General features: G+C 32.1%; 1 protein-coding gene across 1 annotated transcript; it reads right to left on the bottom strand.

Annotated features, from left to right (window-relative positions):
- Positions 1-13,274: 13,274 nt before the first annotated feature.
- LOC116122176 (probable xyloglucan endotransglucosylase/hydrolase protein 8) lies at positions 13,275-21,154 on the bottom strand. Its single transcript, XM_031408080.1, has 3 exons — positions 20,866-21,154; positions 13,556-13,656; positions 13,275-13,478 (listed from the first exon to the last, which is right to left on the bottom strand). Exons 1-3 carry the CDS (start codon positions 21,152-21,154, stop codon positions 13,275-13,277), a joined length of 594 nt encoding a protein of 197 aa, XP_031263940.1.
- Positions 21,155-22,494: the final 1,340 nt, after the last annotated feature.

The raw sequence follows: 22,494 nt of genomic DNA, 5'->3' as shown, positions 1-22,494 counted from the left end.
TAACTTATAAGATCTAAACACATGAGTGTTTTTATCAGTATCGGAAATATGTGGGTTCAACATAGTTTATCTTGAACCTTTAGGGCGTCAATGTAAACATCCCATTTACGAAAAAAAAAAGTTTATAGCAAGGTTATTGATATGAATGATTTTTTTAATCATTAATAGCAGGGTTATTGTCAGAGACTTCCCCCAAGGTTTTACGACTTACACTGATGCCCCCGTTGTATAAAAGACCTTCCCAACCTCCCTTAACATTTGATAAAATATCACTAACCTCCCTTATCCTCCATTTTCTAACAGTGAACCATTAAACTATTTGTGGCTAACTATAATTATTTACTTTTGTGTAACGGTGAGATGGAAAATGAACTCTTTTTGGTGATGATTTTGTATTTTTTTTTTATATATAAAATATGGATAGTAAAATACACACTTACTCACATGGTTCCCAAAAGTGACACTTACATCCCTTGATTTTCAGAGCTCAGTGAGAGGTAACGATTTTGAGGATAAAATGGTAAAATCCAAATCAATCTCCAAAACCCTAAAACCAGCATCAAATTCCGAAATTAATTCAAATTGCTTCAGGTGAGATTAGTTTAGTTTTAATTTTTTTAGCTTAATGATGATAATTAGACATAAGAGTGATTGAAAACTAATTTGCACCCGAATCAGGTACAATTTTTTAGGAATTAGCTGCAATACCTTGAAGGCACCGATTACCCTATTTTACAAGTCTTTATTAAATGTTAATATAATTCATTACACTTGAATATAAATGGAGTAATGCTATAGTTACCAATGGGTGTGCACCGAATAACGTGGTAAAATCTTGACCTTTGATTTATTATAAGTTAATATTAATCAACGGTCAGGATTTTACTATGTCATTCGGTGTACACTTTTCGGTAACTCTATCATTTTCCATATAAATGTAGGTGGTGAAGTCTTACTCCCATATTAAAATTTCAAGTTAAACTCAAATGGGCCATATTTCTTTATGGGCTTAGTGCGGGCCGTGACTCATACTAGGTTCATGTTGATTAAATTGGATAGGTCAGACGTCACCGAAATTTAATAATGAAAAAATATCTATTTGAATTATTAAGATTTATTGGAAAAAAAAGTTCTTGAAAATAAAGTTAACAGTATATAAAATTCAGTATTCTCCAAAAGAAATTCATTAAAGCTTTAATTATTATATAATCGGGATAATCTTATTTACAGACAATTTGTTCGTTTTAAAATTGAATTATATTTTAAAGATAATATTAATTAAAGTCAATTCATATTAGACTTTAGTGCATGTGTTTGTTATCGTTCATGAAGTCAAATTTTGACAAATTCAACCACAAATTAACAACAAACACTAGACTCATCATTAATGCGTATTGGTTGGAAATTATTATAAATTGTAACCAAATCAATAATCAACTCAAAAGTTATTATCCATCTAACAGCATTTCTTATCATATAAAAAAAATTACCCTTTAATCAATCAAACAAAAAAGCATAAAATAAACAGAAAGAAAGAGAGATACCGATCCATGTGACGAGAACAAAACGTTTCAACTTCAATAATAAATTACAACAAATGAAAAACTAAGAAACATAAGGCGATAATGACAAAAGCTGACCTTTTAAGTTTTAACAACGTGATTTCGAATTCCAAAACTAAAACCAATGGAGAAAGAGTGCCTAAATGGGGGATAATATAACAAGTTTTGAGAGCAACTTCAAAGCAACTTCCGACTTTAAAGATGCTTCTACCTAGTTTCAGTATAACGTTTACACATTGTTATCGGATGAGAATTTTTGGATAATATCATTTGAGATATATTTATTTTATTTTTTGTTGATGGTAATATGACAATTGAAAAATTGAAAAAAAAAATTTTTGATGGGTGTGAAAGGAAAAAGGGGAAGGGTAGGACCAAGACTTGAAGAAATGAGAGAAGTGGCGCCAGAAATTGACAATTTGAAAGGCTAATGAACTTGACATAAATTTTGGGCTCCACCCTATCTGGTTTCTCATACTAAAGGTAACTGAACTAAAAAGAAAATATATCAAAATTGGACTCTCCAGATCTTATAGGATTCAGAATTAGACCCATTATACATAAAAACACAAATGGGTTTTAAATCTGTTGGATCGGTAGTTGAAGAAGAAGAAGGAGAAGACGAGGATCAATTTAGCAAATTGAAGAGAAAGTGAGAGTTGAATGATGATTGGCCCATGAATTATGAATAAGACCACGTTAGCTTAGGTAGGCAAATGCAAAAATGGAGATGAAATTGGAGAAAGGAAAAAGTAAAAGATATAACAAATTTGGGTTTTTGTTTATCAAAGAGAAAGGTTTGTGAAGTTGCGTGATTATTGGATTCGAACTGTGGAACCCACACCGGAAAATGCCACCATTTGCACATTTCCCTGGTCCCCACACCACACCACTCCACTCCACATGAATATTGAAGAAGAAGAAGAAGAAGAAGAAGAATAATAATAATAATAATAATAATAATAGACCCTAGGACATTTGGTTCAGGAATGTTAGATTATTGGGAATGTTGGATTACTAGAAAGATAGATTACCTTGGAAGATTACTAGGAATCTTTAGAAAAATGTGTTTGGTTAGTTGGTGGGTATGTTATATTAATATGTTTGGTTATGGGGAATAAATTGGTGGGTATGTTATTTAAATTACTAAATTGTCCCCCTTTTAAATATTAATATAAGATTATTTTTATTATTAATTTTTGAATAATTTTTTAACCCCCAATATTTCAGATTTAGCCAAAACACCCCCGCTTATATGAAACTTTAATTTATGACAAAATCACCCCCACCTCCTGCCGCCGCCTGCCGCCACCGCAAGCCACCACCAGAAATCTCCGAAAGTACTTGTGAGTACCTCATCGTGACGAAGAGGCTCCGATATGACCGTTTCTAGCCATATGAAAAAAACGGCCATATTAGGCCAAATCTGGCCCTTAACGGCCAGATCCCTGGTCATTATCAACCAGGTCTGGGCCAGATCTATTCGGGCCAAAATAGATCTGGCCGTTATCCGTTAACGGCCAGATCTCGCCCAAACTTGGTCGTTAACGGCCAGTTCCATCAATCTGGCCGGAAATGGCCAAAATAGTTATGGCCAGATCTGGCCTGATATGGCCGTTTTCGACCATCAATTTGGCCGGAAACGGCCATATCAAAGCCTCTTGGAGTCTCCCACTGAATCTCGTTCTTTTTTGGGGACTCCAGTGATTTTCCGGCTGCGGCCCATGGTGGTTGGCTCGTTGTCGGCGGTGGTGGCTGGATGGCAGTGGTGGTCTGTAAATTATTTTTAATATAAGGGTATTATTATCCAAAATTTTAATTAAACAAGGGTAAAATTGAAATAGGATATTAATGTAAATTTGTTTTAAACTAGGGGTATTATTGTATAAAATTTTTATTAATAAGGGATAAAATTATAACAAAAAATGATAACCCTGGTAATCTCAGAATACCTACGAAAATAGAGGTAATCAGATTACCTCCCATATTACCAATAGTAACCACTATTGGTATTTGAAGATTACCGGTATCTTATATTACTTGACAACCAAACATAGTAATCAAGTAATATAAAATGACATTACCCTAGTAATCCCAGATAACCCCCAACCAAACGCCCCCTTAAGACTTTTTGCAGCTTTTTTTCTCTTTCTCATTTTTTTTTTTCATTTACTCATCTGCTTCACTGTATCATGTATTTGATCGTTAAGACTTTTTACAGCTTTTTTTTCTCTTTTTTTTTTTTTTTTTCATTTTCTCATCTTGAGTCAACTACAGCAATGAATTATTGACAATACGACGATTATACAAGATAACATAATGAATGCACTGTAGGTAATATAGTGGATCATATCGTAGTTGTTAATAGAATATACATATAAGAACGATTATAAGGGTTGATAAATAGTACTTTTATTATATATGTATTAATGTGATGTTTTTAAACAGTTGGATTAGTACTTGAAATTAATATGTGTTTTTGTTTTTTAATATTTATTGGTGACAAAATTACCAATAAAATGTTTAATATTATTAAAATGTTAATTGATAAGTTATATATATAATAATACATTATTTTAAACAAAATACACCAAAATATTATATTAATAAATCATTTATAAAAAAATATATCAATCAAATATTCAACACAAATATCAAGGTAAAAATACTCTACTAATAATATATTATTTTAATAAAATGCACCAAAATATTATATTAATAAATCATTTATAAAAAAATATATCAATCAAATATTCAACACAAATATCAAGGTAAAAATACTCTATCAAACATATATTTTTTAAATCATATTCTCGTAATCATAACCTTACTCAACTATACAATATTATTCCTAAAATTCTATCCAAAATAATAAATCAAACGCACTTTTTCTATAACTAGAATTATATATATTAAGAAAAAAAATTAGTGACATATTCATATTTTCTTAAGATTTAACCCTTGTTTACTAAGACCTTAACATCGGCTAACGAGGTCTGTATTTTTTTTTTTAAACACGATATCTTTAGAAGAGAGACCATATATTTATATAATGGCTAATTTTAGCTAAATCTCCTGATTTTTTTTTTTTTACACGTAGAGGTTAAAGCATAAAAAAATCTCGTACGGTTGATTACTTGATTCCTTCCATTTGCACCTTGTCTCCGGATGCGATGGGTTACCTACTCAATGGAAGCAAAATTCTTACTTAGTGGCTTCACAGATTCACACGCCAGATTTGATGGTTCGGGTATTGACTTCTGTTCATCGACTTCTATTTATCCTATATTTTTTTCCTTTTTTTTTTTTGCTTTTTTACTGTTTGTCAATTTGCCTCTTTTTTTACTTTCTCGATTATAATTGATTTATCTGCTTCTAAAACATCGTCATATCATTTTTACAGGTTGTTATCGGATGAGAATTTTTGGATAATACCATTTGTATTGAAATTGTGATAAATTTTTAGTCATAATTTTATATTAATAAATCAATAAATTAGTTTTCATATTGATAACAAATCCTCTGAGTTAAAAACCAATTAAAAAAAAAAAGGTTCACAATCTACTTCAGATTTAAGATCCAATGGCCACTAATCTAGTTAAATACTTGGTGTTTCCATCAATTAATTATACATATCTCTGATTAATTCAACAAGGAAATCAAAATAATTATTAGTAACAATTATTAAGAGAACCCACAACTTCGAGATCACTTTCAATTCACTATTACCAAATTTAAAATGATCGGAGAAGGACTCACACACATAGATATATTGTTTTTTCTTTTTCAATTCACAATTATCAGGTACATAAATGTTTTTGAGTAAGACTTTTTTAAGCGTGGTGGCGCTGTTGGTGATTGAGATGATATTGTTGTAGGGATGGGCATAATACCCCTCCCCGCAGGACCCATCTTGACCCACCCCAAATGAGGCGGAGTTTTCCCAAATTATTCGGGGTTTGAGTCGAGCTCGAGCCGAAAATCGATCCCCAAATTAGAAGACGGGATTAGTTGTGCCCCACCCCATCCATTTATATTGATACCCAAATTTGGGGACGGGATTAGTTGTGCCCCGCCCCGTTTATATATATATATATTTAATCCCATATAAATTTTAATAGTTGAAAATGAATTAATGAAGTTATAAATTATACAATAACAAATTATAATTGTGTGAATATTTTATGAAATATTATACAAATAGGTAATAAATAAAACTAGATTAAATATAATGAATCATTTTAAATATTTATAATACATAATAAATATGTTATATATGTATAAAGTATCATTCGATATACATAATATATATGTTATTTATGTATAATGTATCATTTGATATTTTGANTATATAACCTCTTTTATCTTTCATTATGTATATAGCCAGAATTATTTATTTAAATTATTAGATTTATTGGAAAACTTCTCAACCAGAAAGTTAGTATATTTTTTTTTAAATTGAATTATATTTTAAAGATACGATTAATTAAAGTCAATTCATATTAGACCGTAATGCACGTGCTTGTTGTCAAATTATGAGAAATTCAACGACAAATTAACAACAAACACTAGACTCATGATTAATGCATATGGATTGGAAATCATTATACATTGTAACCCAAGTCAATAATTAATTCTAAAGTTATTATAAATAATGCAACAAAATATAACAAATCCATAACGTCGAAATTGTTATATGAATATAAATTAAAATTCAAAGCTGCAAAATTCTTCCCATTCTTCTTCACCAACAGTCTGACCAACCTGTTGAGCCGCACCTCCAACAAACCCTTGAGCCGCACCTCCAACAAAGGGCTCACCTCCACCCAACTCTTCAACCGCACCTCCAACAAACCCTTGAACCGCACCTCCAACAAACCCTTGAACCGCAGCATTCCTCAAAAGATTCCCACTCGAACGTCGCCGTTGCTGCTGCTGATTCATCACCTCATTATGACAATTTCCCCCTGCAAAACGAATTAGAGTGTTGAATTTGATGAGTATTGGAAGCACAATCCAAATGCGCATCAAACTCACAGTTCCCACAATGATACAGCCAATGATTCGCCCCAAACTTACGACAAATATCGCAAGAACATCTGTTCGCTTGATATGGAGGAGAAAGCGAGCGCGAGAGGCGGCGACCTATAGAGGAAATTCACAATGTCAAGCTGCCTGATTTTAAAGCCAGAATCTTCTTCTTAGTTTCACTAATCAAATGCAAATCAATAATACTACTTTGCATTGTACTCAGATTAGTAAAGGTCCCAATTACAACTTTAAAACAACCATTCAGATTAAATATTTTAATTCAACAACACATTTGTTTTATCGCATATTCATACCTGAATGCTGTGAGGCTGATCGGCCACGAGCAGCCGGAGGGTAGCGGGCAGGACGGTAACCAGCTGGCGGGTAGCTCGCAGGAGGGTAACCATGCTGTCGAGGATAACCTTGTGGGGGGTAACTGTAGATGCAAAAAATCTACCGTCATGAAAATAGGGTGTGATCCCGTGAGGTTGAGGTCACTGACAATCTGTTAGACCTGCACACATGAAAGGGCAAGCGTGAAGCTTCCGGAAAACACCGAGATGGTGTTTGCCGTAGGCACTCCGACGCTCAAGTCAGCAAGGCTGAAAGAGATTTAATAAGAATTAAGGAGAAGAAGAATTACCAGGAGTCTTGTCGGAGGCTAGGACTACGGCGGAGGCGTCGGGTTCTTGGGAGCAAGAACTTAGGAGCAAATAGATGGTTTTGAGTGGTGTAGATTGACTGTGAGAGATTGCATCCATAATGAGAGGGCAAGCCTCTATTTTTATAGTGAACCTAAGGGGTTGGAATCCTAGTAGGACATTGAGTCCTCTTTTGGGAGATAATCCCTATCATAAAAGAGATATGATTTCTTAACCTTATCAGATTAAGTTTAATAGTTTAAATAAGAGTTGGAATCTTAGTAGGACACTAAGTCCTATTTTGGGAGATAATCCCTATCATGAAAGAGATATGATTTCTTGACCTTATCAGATCAAGTTTAATAGTTTGAGTGAGATTTGAAATCTTAGTAGAAGAGGAAATAGAATGAGATTCTGATTTCCTATTTATACTCTGTTGTAGGCTAATGGGCTGAAACCTAGTTTAGCTTAACTTATAGGATAGCCCAACTCATAGAGTGGGTAGGTCGCAAGGTGATTTTAAGTGTGGGCCCAATCGGGATTGGGTTGAGGCCTTGGGTCGTGACATGTTTATTTCGTTAGTGGGCCCCGTCAAGCCCAAGACGATTTTTGGCCCTAACAGTAACCTTGCTGTGGTGGATAACCTTGCGATGGATATGCCCCAAGCTAAGGAGGGTACTGTCCTGGAGGATATCCATGACCTTCATAACTAGCCATACCAGCAGGATTTGAAAATAGCCCCTTATCGGATTCTTCGTTCTTGCCACCACCCACGTTTTCTCGATCCCAAAATAACTATATCTACAACAACGATTATTCGTAAACTAATGAGATTCAAATAAAAGTTCCAATCTCAAGTAAACTAATCTCATCAAAACGGTAATAAAACCTTGAAGAACAACACTTAACAATACGAAACCCCGTCAACAATAAACAATATGATAGAAAATTTACATGACAAAACTACATGAGATCACAAAAGAAACCATACCCAGATCGAGTTAATTGACAATTCACAATTGCTAATGATCAACAAATATTTTAAATTAACTTCAAAAATAGACACTAAACAACATCAACGTCGAAGATCTGTGAATACAGAAAAAAAAATTACCCTTTAATCAATCAAACAAAAAAGCATAAAATAAAAAGAAAGAAAGAGAGACACCGATCCAGGTGACGAGAACAAAACGTTTCAACTTCAATAATAAATTACAACAAATGAAAAACTAAGAAACGTAAGGCGATAATGACAAAAGCTGACCTTTTAAGTTTTAACAACGCGATTTCGAAATCAAAAACTAAAACCAATGGAGAAAGAGTGCCTAAATGGGGGATAATATAACAAGTTTTGAAAGCAACTTCCGACTTTAAAGATGCTTCTACCCAATTTTTTTCGCGTTTTACTGTTTGTCGAATTGGCTCTCTTTATTAACTTTCTCGATTATAATTGATATATAGGCTTCTGAAACATTGTCATATCATTTATCACATCATAATTGAAAATATTGTGAAGCCAAAAACGGAGCCGTTTTGGCTTAAGTCCATTGGAAGCCAAAACGGGGTCGTTTCATTTAAGACCATTACCGAAACTCAGCCGTCAGATCAAGACAGATCCAAGGGCTGAGAATTACTAATGCAGACATATATAAAGAAGAGCAAAAGTGATAAAACAGAAGAACGCGTTTTTGTTACTCAGGTATTAGGGTTTGCAAAAGAGGGAAAACACTAGGGTTGGGTTTTTGCAGAATCTTTCTGGGTGTAATCTGGGTTGATTGTGAGAGAGGGTTGCGTTTCCTTCTAGAGGCTGGTATTTGTCCTCTGTTTCTTGCAGATTATTGAGAGATTCTTGAGTGATTAGGCCTTGGTGGGTGTTAGTCTGTTTTTGGCAGATTTGTATTCTTGTCCTTCTTGTAATCGTTGAATATCTTCTTAGTATTGTGGGCGTCCGTATTTCGGAGCTCAACGTGGACGTAGTCTATCCAAGATTGGATAGACGAACCACGGTAAAATCGTGCCTTGTGTTGTTTGTGTGATTCTGTTTGATCTTTAATCTTGTGTGTGTTGTTTGTGTTGCGAATTAGCTTATTAGGCTTAGGTTATAACAATAATGTTTAGTGTTTACACACTGTTATCGGATGAGAATTTTTGGATAATACCATTTGAGATATATTTATTTTTTGTGATGGTAATATGACAATTGAAAAATTGAAAAAAAAAAAAAAAAATTGATGGGTGTGAACTGTGAAAGGAAAAAGGGGAGGGGGAGGAGGACCAACACTAGAAGAAATGAGAGAAGTGGCGCCAGTTTGAAAGGCTAATCAACTCGACGAACATTTTGGGCTCCATTGGTTTCTCATACTAAAAGTAACTGAACTAAAAAGAAAACATATCTGCGTTTGCCTTAGACATTTTCTGGGGAAAAGCTTTTTCATTTGACTGATAAGACTTCAACCGTCAGCTTGAAAGAAAGCATCTTCATAATTCTTTTAAAATAATTTTAGACTTAATTAATTAATTAATTAAATTTGACTTAAACACCACTTTATTAATATATATAAGAGTTCTAATTAATCACTGGATCATTTAATAATAGTTAAATTCGATCCACTTAAATTGTTAATGGAAGATTTACTCGGTTTATCAATTTCAAAAGATTAATTAAAATACGCATAAACTAATTTGAACACCTCAATCAACTAAAAAAAAAAAAAAAAAGAACTTACAACTCTTACTGTTAAGAAATAGGCTATTTCATTAATTATATCTACATTGGCCTGAGACATTTTCCGGGGAAAAGCTTTAAATTGGAAATATATTTTAGATGGAAGTATCATATTATTTTATTTGAAAAATTAAGAAAACTTACGAAAGCAAGATTTTTTTTTTTTTTTTTTTTTTTAAGTGAGCAAGATTAGATTAGAATAAAAGTTAAACAAAAATTCGCAAGATAAATAAAAATTAATAATACATTTAACTTTTGAAAAAAAAAAGTAATAGAACGTAATTTTGTATTTTCAATTATTAAACATGCTTTTCATTATAATATTTATATTATTAACTAATTTAAATTAAAGGATATATCAAGTGCCATTTATTATAAATACTTTTGATCATAACAAATAAGTATTTTCAAAACTTATTATATGAATTTAGTTATAACATACTATATTTGTATTGAAATTGTGATAAATTTTTAGTCACAATTTTATATTAATAAATCAATAAATTAGTTTTCATATTGATAACAAATCCTCTGAGTTAAAAACCAATTAAAAAAAAAAAAAAGTTCACAATTTACTTCAGAGTTAAGATCCCATGGCCACTAATCTAGTTAAATACTTAGTGTTTCCATCAATTAATTATACATATCTCCGATTAATTCAAAAAGGAAATCAAAGAGAACCCTCAACTTCGAGATCACTTTCAATTCACTATTACCAAATTTAAAATGACCGGAGAAGGTCTCACACACATAAAGATATTGTTTTTTTTTTTTTTTTTCAATTCACAATTATCAGGTACATAAATGTTTTTTAGTAAGACTTTTTAAAGGGTGGTGGCACTGTTGGTGATTGAGATGATTTTGTGGTAGGGATGGGCATAATACCCGTCCCCGTTGGGACCCATCCCGACCTACCCAAAACGAGGCGGAATTTCTTCAAATTATTTGGGATTTGAAATGGGCTCGGGCTGAAAATTGACCTCCGAATTCTGGAATGGGATTAGTTGTGCCCCACCCTGTTTATATATATAGTAAGTTTTAATTTTAACCATTTAATCCAATATTAATTTTAATAGTTGAAAATCAATTAATGAAGTTATACATTATACGATAACAAATTATAATTATGTGAATATTTTATGAAACATTATACAAATAGGTAATCAATAAAACTAGATTAAATCTAATGAATCATTATAAATATTTGTAATACATAATAAATATGTTATATATGTATAAAGTATCATTTGATATACATAATATATATGTTATTTATGTAAAATGTATCATTTGATATTTTGATTGATTATAATAAATGAATAAATAATTATAAAATTTTTTTGTCCCTCATTGAATCAATTCCATTACCTAATTGCCCTTGTTATATTATGGTAGTTATTTATCTAGAATTTATTATAATATATATATATAATGTATCATATGTAATACATTATGTATAATGTTATGTATTATTTATAATATTAATGAGACATTATACTGTATATGGTATAATTTATTTAGAATTTATTATAATATATTATTTATTATACATTATACATTATACATAATATGCTATTATCCGTAATCATAATATCATATATTTATATATTAATACTTGTTACTCAATATAATAATACATAATATTATACCATTAATATATAATATATTTACATATATGTATAATGTATCATAATTATAATTTTGATATTTTGATTCATTATAATAAATCATTATAATTTTTTTTAATCATTAGAAATTTTAAAAAAATTATAATGCAAAAACCCAAACAGGGATTTTGGGAATTCGGATTTGGGGATCGGGCCTAATTCGAGGATTTCCTGAATTCCCTGTTCAAGCTACACGCCGAGACTGGGGAATCCCCTTATATGTTACCGTGGACTTCCAAAACATTATGCTCATTGTTGTGGATATATTTTATGGCATACGTTATTATGGGTGCATATAGTTTATCTTACCAGTTGAGCTATGCTATAATTGCACTTTTATTGTAAGACATATTATATTGTGCATCTTTTTCACCATATTATAAAATTTTCAGTGATTCAGTGACGATTATAATTATATTTACGCTGTCACTATGTTACTTTTTCCAGGCTCTTGTTTCAGATCTTTTAGCAAATGTTGGTAAAGAAAAGACAGGCATTTCAATGTATTGTACGACAAAACATTTTAATGTATTGCACAGGAGGCATCCGCTGTGATTTATATTCTAATATCCTTAGGTAGTTCACTGTTTTCATTTTTCCTTGTCATTGTAATATCATGTTTGATGTTAAAGGTATTATATCAATCTGGATATACTTTTCAATTAGATTGATTCCTTCTGTTGCATAGAGCTCTTATAAGAGTTGTCAAAGAGGCACAAGTAGTTTTCTGTTTAAAGTTATTAATGGATACACAAGTAGATTGATTCCTTCTGTTGCATATAGCTCTTATAAGAGTCGTCAAAGAGGCACAAGTACGTAGTTTTCTCTTTAGATTATTAATGGATACACAGGAATATATTTAGTTTTAGTTTTCTACTGTATTGAGAAAACGAAGAATTATCTGCAGGGCTTATTCCAATTTAATTTGACAATATAGCACGACAAGCTTAATTTTCTTCCCTTTTACGAAGTGTTCACCAAGGGAGGTGTTTCTCACTATCTTAAGAATGAAGGTCCTGTAGAGTGGGTTGGGAATTTGTTTGTGTTTGATTCCCGTCTTTCTCTCCCACCTGGAACCTACAAGCTTGAAGCTATGGCTGAAGCAAACAAGACTGGACAAGTTTCTCGAAAACCCATTTGCTATGTGCTGCATATGTGATTCACAAATTTCTGAGTTAAGGCATTGAAAACTGTGCAAATCTTGATTGCAACCTACTCTTTCAGTAAGTCACTTTTCTCTCTTTCCTCTTTCTCCTGTAGTTTCTGTATTTTCATAACTGGGCTCTGAAGAGCCAGTTCATGGTAGATGCATAGGTCTCTGGAGTTTCACTTTTTTTCATGACCTTGATTGTGAGAACTGCAAATTTGTGATCAAATGAAGACCTATTGGGTTTATCTTGCTCACATCCCCTGAAACAAAATCCTGATTATGCTCTTTCAATATATCTCCTAGTATTTTTGTTGTTCTATCTCAATTTCGTCATTGGAGAACTGAAAATCCTTAAAAAAAAGGATTGTCACTGAACATCCACGGCACCCCACAGGAATATTCATTTATGAAGGCATGTGGTCCCATCATAATGAAAGCATAAAAAAATCTCGTGCGGTTGATTCCTTCCATGTGCACCTTGTCTCTGGATGCGATGGGTTACCTACTCAATGGAAGCAAAATTCTTATTCCATGTGCATCATAATGAAAATCCAGTGTAGGATCAAACCAAAGTGAATGTCTTTGTTCTCTGTTTCCACTTCCATTCACGTACACATTTGTTTGAACTAGATATGGTTCCCCGGAAACATTACCTAGAAACTCAAAGTCTAGCTCGTCGTGATTTGGCCCTTCCGATGACATCTGTGAATTTCAATAAACACATTATATTAAAAAAAAATTACAAACAAACATATCATAAACAGAAGTAATTAACTTACATAGAAGGTTGTGACAGTTCCTGCAGAATCACCTTCAACTAGTTTGATCTGCATACTTGCTTTCCCAAATAAGTACTTGCTTCTAGATTCAAACCCACAACCTGCAACCAATTATTCAGACTTCTCAGCAAAAAAAAATAGAAACAATAACGAATAAAAGTCGTTTAAATTATAGCTAAACCATACATTACCAAAAACAGTGTCTATGGATAAGTTAATGTATATATTTTATAGTAATCAATAATTTTGATCCCATTAAAATTTTTGTTGACCCCACTAAGATATTTCCATTTTTTATGATCTCAGGATTTGAGAATACCTTTTTTTTTTTTACATTTTCTTCTTCTTCAGTTTCTTTACTCTTCTCTTATACTTTCCTCTACCTTTGGTTGGATTAATAAAAAAAAAAAAAAAAACTGCTCCTTTAGAGGTCATAAGATAAGATAATGCCCATTTTTTGTTATTTTGTTTAAAAATCTCTTATTCTATCTTTCTTAATTGATAAAAGATTATGAGCTATGTTGCCTTAGTTTGTGTTTTATCATTTTATGTATGTAATTGACATAATTTTATGTCAAATGAGTAGAGTTTAGCTAAAGATAATTAATTATGCAACGCTTTCAAAATATGAAAAATTATCGAGAACAATTACATAATTGATAATTTGGTATGTATAACTTTTAGAATTAAATTTTAGATTACATTATTTTATTTTATACTTATTACTTCAATATATAAAAGTAAATTTATTGATTTAGATCTTTTACCCCACTTATTAGAAATCCTGGGTAAGCCGTTGGTTGTACATATATATTTTTCTCTGCAACTCTTTTTGTTTAGTTGCCCGGAAAATAGAAAGAACATTGATGGTTTTTGTTTTGTTTTTTATGTTTTTTGCACGACGCTTCATGGTTGACTTTCATTTGATTTGAATTTACAGTATCACCCTTGGTTTTGTTTTTATCGTGTTGTTGTTTGGTTTGTACAAAAATAGAAAGAAAAAGTGGGATTCGTCTTTTTAGTTGTAAGAAAACTTTTCTAGTAACATCTAATAATATTAAGAGAGCGGAATCATAAGCTTATAACTTTATAAATACAAGGGTTAATGTATAACTAGGGGTGAACAGTTTTGGATACCTTACATTTTTTAGGGGGGTCAAAACCTGAAATGCGAGTTTCAGTTCCTTATTCCGGTATGCTATAAAAAATCAATTACCCCCTCCCCCCCAAATAGTTTAAAAAATGACAAAAATACCTTAAAAGTTTACAAATACTCCCCTAACAAATTAAGAAAACCTACATTTAGTAGTTTTCAACTTTTGATCACTCATTCATTTATGTCTAATGTGACTCATAAATCCTCTAATCTATAGGAAACAATTGAATTCAATTAATTCATCACAATTCATGTAAAATTTCTCAATCAAAATAAAAACAAAAACAAGTTCCTCGCCTCAGGTTCTTTTCCCCGATTTCGATTCCAGTTCCAGAACCGATAGGAATAAAAAACAGAACCTACCTGCACAATGTCGATTCCAGGTAGATTTCGATTTCGGTTCCAATTCTACCCACAGGTTCCCATTCTACCCACTACCAGTACTCACCTCTATATATAACATAGGGATAAAAAGTTTTGGTAAAGCAATTATTTATGTTTCTACATCAAAATAGCTTAGAGTATGTAACATATTGTATTTAACCAAGTAAATATTATCATGCTTAGTTTAATTTATTGATAGACTCATATTTCCTATAAGTAATGCAATATTGTTACATTAACATTACCATTGACATCAATTAGGATCTAAAATTGGGATTTCAACTTTGTAATGATAGTGCCACTCTTTTAAAATATAGATTAACCTATGTATAGCTACCTTTAATTGTGTTGATTATAATTTGTGGAAGATAAGAATTAGTGTCTTAAACTAAGTCAAAAAAAAGTTTATGTAGTTCTATTTAGGATATTTACGCTGATTTCCCATGGATTTTCAATTTTGATTTCGAATTCTATATTGAATGAGGAGAAATGATTTTTAGCCCCATCAAATTTATTAGTTTCCCCAATTGCTAAATACTTATATTATATTTTTAAAATTTCTCTTTAAAACCCTATTTAATATCGAATATATCCTACTTAATTAGGTTTAATTAAGGTTTTGTTTGCATCTTTCTTTTTCCAAATTTCAAACTTAAATAGGGTTTTTGTTTACACAGTTTTCTCCAATTTTTTAATTAAGTTTTTTGTTTATTCCCTTTTTTTTTTTTTCCAATTTCCAATTTCAAATTTAGTTTTTCTTCTTTAGATTTAAAAATTGAAACAAATATATAAAATAGAGTATGAGCGTAGTCAAAAATTGTTTTGTAATTTTAAATAATTTTCCTTAAGATTGAAATTATTAAAATATATATATTTGAAAGTGGGGTACTAATTAATTTTTAGAATAATACTACACCAATAACCATCTCTCACAAACTTTCTCTCACAACCCTAACGTGACAGTTCCCAATTGGTCAATTCACAACATGTCTCACATGAGTCCCACTAATTAATTACCAGCTGACTAATTGTGAGCTGCCACGTTAGAATTGTGAAAGAAAGTTTGTAAGAAGGGGTTGTTGGTGTAGTATTATTCTAATTTTTAACAGGAACTAAAAATGACTTCTCTCGGATGAGGGTCAGTGAGGCCCAATGAGATTTGGATTCTGAGCTCTAATAAGGCCCAATCGGATCTTGATTTCCAAATTCTAGATAGGATGAAGTCCCAAAAAGGCCAATAAAATTTGATTAGTTGTAGGTGGATTCAAAAGACAGTGATGTTATAAATAGATCCCTTCATTTAATTTAAATTCGATTGGAATTTTAAATAAAAATTAACTTAAATTCTAAATGTTTACTTTAAATGTATAACTTTTTTTCTAAAAATATAAGAAATAAATTAAGAATAAATACTATCTCTATTTGGTAAATTTTCCCATAATTAAGTAACATATCCGCCTTCATAAATTACGCAAATTCTATTTTAATTAAACTAAACTAAGACAAATAATCTTTGGCTGCTATACCTGTTTTGGTAAATCTAAAGAGCTACTCTTGAATTAAGGCCCAAGGCCCAGCTTCTCAAGAACTGCTCTTGAATTAAGGCTCAAGGCCCAACTTCAATTTGAACCTGGGTAATCATCTGCCCATCTAGTAAAATGGGCCAATGAGGCTCCTAGCAGTTGATTAAATTGAATTGAATATCAGATAGGGTTCTTTGAATATCAACTATATATTATGCCATTTTATAGTTATTTGATATTATGTTATAAAGTTTTTTCATTTTAAAGCCGCCCAATTTTTTAATTGCAGGCGAAAAAACATACTAAATTTCAGTCTATAATCAAATTAATTATTATACCAATATAATTGAAAAATGTACTTATTAAAAAAGAAATATGAGAAAATTCTATCCCCTCCCCACACCAAACCACCATTGACCCATCGTGTCCCCCTGATATCTCCGCCCTTGAACTCATACTCCCTCCCCTTGAAAAACTAGCACCATCAACCCAAGTAATGAACCATGAGGTCCATGATCATTTCACCAGCACACAGACATTCACAGGGGTCAAGGAGCCTTATTGACCTCTTGCACTAGATCTCTCACATTCACTTGCCACTTAAGGTCGTCCCTGCAAAGATCAACCCGTTCGCTGATTATAAAGCATGTCTGTGTATCAGTCAATGGAATCACAGTCACACCAACCGCCTCTATACTAAATGGTTTTGATGTGTTACAATTTATGTGATGCAATGTATTGACCAGTAGAAAACCATAAGGTGTGTTGTTAGTGATCACTGCAACATCAAGCCAATTGTTATGATTAATACACAAATCTTTACTTCTAACAAACATAAAGACGTAACAAACCCTGATCAGGATCCTCAAAAACAATCACTAAAGCTATAATCACCCCAAGAGCAACCTCCAAAAAAATACAAAACCAAAAAACAAACACATAATGAAGTTCAAGAGCCAAGAACATATCATAGCCTACATAATTCAGAGCCAGTGAAATTTCACAAAGGCAGTAACCAAATGATGCAATATATATTACATGTACAGTGCAAATTCTAAAAATGGGCTTTTAGGTCTCTCATTGTAATGTTCTAAGAACAGAGAAAGTTCACATACTAAAGCTCCCTATGATATTCTTTTTTTATAGCAATAGGAGAATGTTCTCAGCTCCTATGTTCTTATTAATTGTATTCGTTCCATAATATTGATACACAAATTTATATTTCCATTCTATCATAGCAACATTCAACAATTGTATCAAAACTACAAACACTCCAACGGATAGCAGATCAATAAAACTAGCACCGGAAAATAATTGTCCGTTAATCCATGAAAGGAAATCAAAGAAAAATAGGAAGAGAGTAAATAAACATGGCTAAGAGACTCCTACTGAAGAATTAGAACATAGATTCTTAGGATTTCTACGCAACAGATTTGAGTGTTGGTTTCATGAATACTCCTATTCTTGTATGATTAGAGGTCAGTCCTTCGATCTGTAACAAGCTACAGATAGCGTCTCAAGTAATACAAATATAATCAATCCCCATTTTTTGTTATTAAATGTTTCCCTTTCCCATCACTTTCGCAGGTAAAGTATATTCAAAAAAAGTTATTAAATATTTCCACTAGGTTTCATTTAATAATTACTCCCTTCATTTCTATATAACTATCGTTTTAAGCTTCTGCACAGTTTTTAATGAATCAATTTTATCTCTCCTCAAATTGACTTTTTCCTCTGATATTGTAGGTGAGAAAATTTTGTTTTTCCCGCTACAAAAATATTGAAAGAGAGAGAGGAGATGAGGGACAGAGTAGAGAAAGGAGATGTGGGCGATGGAATAGATAGATAAAGAGAGAGAGAGAGAGAGAGAGAGAAGAGATGTGGGCCATACAAAAAAGTGGAGAGGGGAGATAAGGGGCAAAGTAGAGAATGGAGATGTGGGTCAGAGAAATATTGAAAGAGAAAAGACAATGTCATTTATTTTGAAAAAAGTTAATACCCTCGAAACGACTTTATAAAGAAACTGAGGGAGTATTATTTTCTATTAGTCTTTTATTAAGATTTTTATTGTTTGATTAATATGTATTATATTTGATAGTTGTTCCATTAAATAATTCATCAACGTCATCGTCTTCTCCAAATTCTTATCCTCAGCCAGTTGGCCACCTAACTTGTTTTCTTAGATCAAGCTCATGCAAAAATATATTGTCAATTAAATGTATTTAGTATCCCCATTATTAAATACATTTCTATTATATTTTTAAATTTACTCTTTAAAACCCTGTTTAATATCGAATATAGCCCAACTTAATTAAGTTTAATTAAGGTTTTTGTTTGCACCTTTTTTTTCTCAATTTCAAACTTAAATAGGGTTTTTGTTTGCACAATTTTCTCCAATTTTTTAATTAGATTTTTTGTTTATTGCTTTTTTTCCCAATTTCAAATTTCAAATTTAGTTTTTCTTTTTAGATTCAAATTTATCCCATTGTGTGTGTGTGTGTGTAACAATTTAAATCTTAATGAAAGTTTTTAACAATTACATAATAATTTTTAAATATAGTCATACTTTATTATATATATATTTATTTTAATTCTTAACCATTAATTCATAATCATAAACCCTAACAACTTTAAATCTTTTAAATTATTGAAACATTTTTTTTTTTTATTTCAAACATTTATTTGTTTGTGGGATTAATGGAAGACAGCTATCAAGAAGGAGCATCATATTTAAAGAAGGTGCAATCTGAGAAAAAGAAAGTCAACGAAAAAACAAATTATGTACCGATGATCTTCAAAGATAAAATCTGGGTGCTCTTTGATATCAAAAGATGTTATCGCCCACGAAATTCATCACTTCCTCCCTTTGACCATAAAATTCAACGGTCAAAATCAAACTAATTAGGGAAGTAATATATAATATCTAATACCCATGAGTCTTCTTGTAATTTTCTTAAACTCAAGGGAGGTAGAAATACTGAGCCCAGGAATTGAAAATCTTGTGGAAATCTCACGTTTCTATATTATTCCCAAATTACCCTTGAGCCCTATTGGGCCGACGCTAATGTTGTTTACTTGGACCCAACCACTTACTGGAATGATCATAAATTCACAATTACCCTTTTGGACATTTTTGCTAATGTTGTTTACCTCATCACTCCTACCACAAAAATGCCACCAAAACGTCAAAATTATCATGTTGAAATTGAGGAATTACGAAACCAAATAAGAGAATTACAAGAACAACTTTCAAGACAAAGAATCACATGAGATCAAGAGGATGAAATTGGCAATAGCTCCAACAGTGAAGGTGAGGGCACCAATCCATTTGGTGAAGACTCTTTATCTAGAGATGAATCTCCTAGGTTCTGTCCGAGGGAAAAAGGACTTTACAAATATGATGAAATGACCATATTATCCTTTTTTTCCCTATGTGTTTTAGAATTATATCCACGATCTAATTTGTATACTTCATCTCAATTTCATAAAATTTATTGTACATAAAACAGCCTTTTTAATTTCTTGAAAGTTATATAGAATCAAAAATCAAACCGTAAAAAAGTTTATGAAAAATTATACAACTCTAACTTAATTTGTCATTTTTTTATTACCGTTTAACTCTATTGGAAACTCTATTTATACGGATGTGGTAATCGCGCCAGCACAGAAAAAAGCTGTATTGAGCCAGCCTTTTCCTGGCACAGAAAAACACGCTAACAATAGCCTGACCAATCGTTGTTAGGGACAATATCCCCTTATGCCAACCCACTCATTGGTGTACGTACATTTCCTTGACATCGGCATTCAAATCCAGTGGTTTATAATTGAGAGGAAACCCAAAAAAGAAAAAGGAGGGGGGGGGGGGGGGGGGGGGGGGGGGCGCAAATGAAGAAAGTAAAAAACAAATACAAAAACTGAGAGCTTTCATAAAACAGTAGTTTTCGAAATCAACTTAGGTTAGATAAGATAACAGGGAAGTTTTAATTAACCATGATAGAAAGAAAGAAAGTAACCTTCACAGAGATATCTTGTTATAAAGGAGCTACAGCTGGAACGACAGAGAACGATCCCAGGTAGATGGATCATCGAAAAAATAAGTAGACATTGTGATAGCAGAGAGATAGCTAAACAGAAAGAAGCTATATCCATCGTTGAGATAATTGAGCTCACTTATCCTCTCCAGTATCCACAGGCTCATCCTTCTCAGTAGAGAACAAAAAGGAGCTGCAACTGGAACGATGGAGAACAATCCCAGGTAGATGGATCATCAACAAAATGAGTAGACGTTGTGATAGCAAAGAGATAGTTGAACAGAAGCAAGTTGTTTCCATCGTTAAGATAATTGAGCTCACTCATCCTCTCCACAGGCTCCTTCATCTGAGTAGAGAACATATCGAAAAGATGAGCAGCTACTGCTTTCTCTAAACTCAACTCAAAGATGTGAAGCATCATAATGTTGAGAAGGATACTCCCTTGGATAGTTGCCGATGTGAAAGATTCCACGCAAACCCATGGATTCGGAAAACACCAGGGCATTCGTATATGGTCTCTCAATTAATTCAAAATAAAACAAGTGCATTCTGGTAAGCCAGTCGCTGAAGTTATTGGATACACAAACAAATTAATTTCATTGGTTCATGTTAAAATATCACATATTGAGAGTTTTTAATTTGTACACGGGAGGACTTAGTCAATGGATGATTTAATTAATTAATAATAGAAGTTATTGAACTACTGACTTTGGAAATTTCGTGTTAGCAATAATGCAATATGTTAATACATTTTTCTGGATCATTTAATTGACACTCCTAGTTTACTGAAAGAACATGCTCACCGATAAGTTTCAAAACTAACATCTGTACCCCTATACTAGATTTCGTTAGAAAAAATGGTATTTGATTCAGAAATAGTGTTAAATCTAAAATGTACTCAATTCCAAAATCAAGGCAAAACCAAACCTCAGTCTTTGACACCCAAATAGGAGGATTTGAAACTTCAAAGAACATAATGAAGAAATCATCCATTGACTCTTTCACATCGGCAACTCTAACTTAATTTGTCATTTTTGTAATACTGTTTAACTCTATTGGAAACTCTATTTATACCGATGTGGTAATCGCGCCAGCACATAGAAAAGTTGTATTGAGCCAGCCTTTTCCTGGCACAGAAAAACATGCAACAATAGGCTGACCAATCGTTGTCAGGGACAATATTCCCTTATGCCAATCCACTCATTGGTGTACATTAATTTCCTTGACATCGGCGTTCAAAATCCACAATTTCATGTTAGCAATAATACAATATGTTAATACATTTTTCTGGATCATTTAATTGACACTCCTAGCTTATTGAAAGAACATGCTCACCGATAAGTTTCAAAACTAACATCTGCTCCTAGTTTTGAACGCTGATGTCAAGGAAATTAACGTACACCAATGAGTGGATTGGCATAAGGGGATATTATCCCTGACAACGATTGGTCAGCCTATTGTTGGCATGTTTTTCTATGCCAGGAAAAGGCTGGCTCAATACAGCTTTTCTCTATGCTGGCGCGATTACCACATTGGTATAAATAGAGTTTTCAATAGAGTTAAACAGTAATAAAAAAATGACAAATTAAGTTAGAGTTGCCGATGTGAAAGAGTCAATGGATGATTTCTTCATTATGTTCTTTGAAGTTTCAAATCCTCCTATTTGGGTGTCAAAGACTGAGGTTTGGTTTTGCCTTGATTTTGGAATTGAGTACATTTTAGATTTAACACTATTTCTCAGTCAAATACCATTTTTTCTAACGAAATCTAGTATAGGGGTACATATGTTAGTTTTGAAACTTATCGGTGAGCATGTTCTTTCAGTAAACTAGGAGTGTCAATTAA

The sequence above is a fragment of the Pistacia vera genome, unplaced genomic scaffold, assembly GCF_008641045.1.
Source record: "Pistacia vera cultivar Batoury unplaced genomic scaffold, PisVer_v2 Contig132, whole genome shotgun sequence".
Taxonomy (NCBI): domain Eukaryota; kingdom Viridiplantae; phylum Streptophyta; class Magnoliopsida; order Sapindales; family Anacardiaceae; genus Pistacia; species Pistacia vera.
Note: the sequence above shows the minus strand (reverse complement) of the source record. Positions and strands in the feature narration are given on the sequence as shown.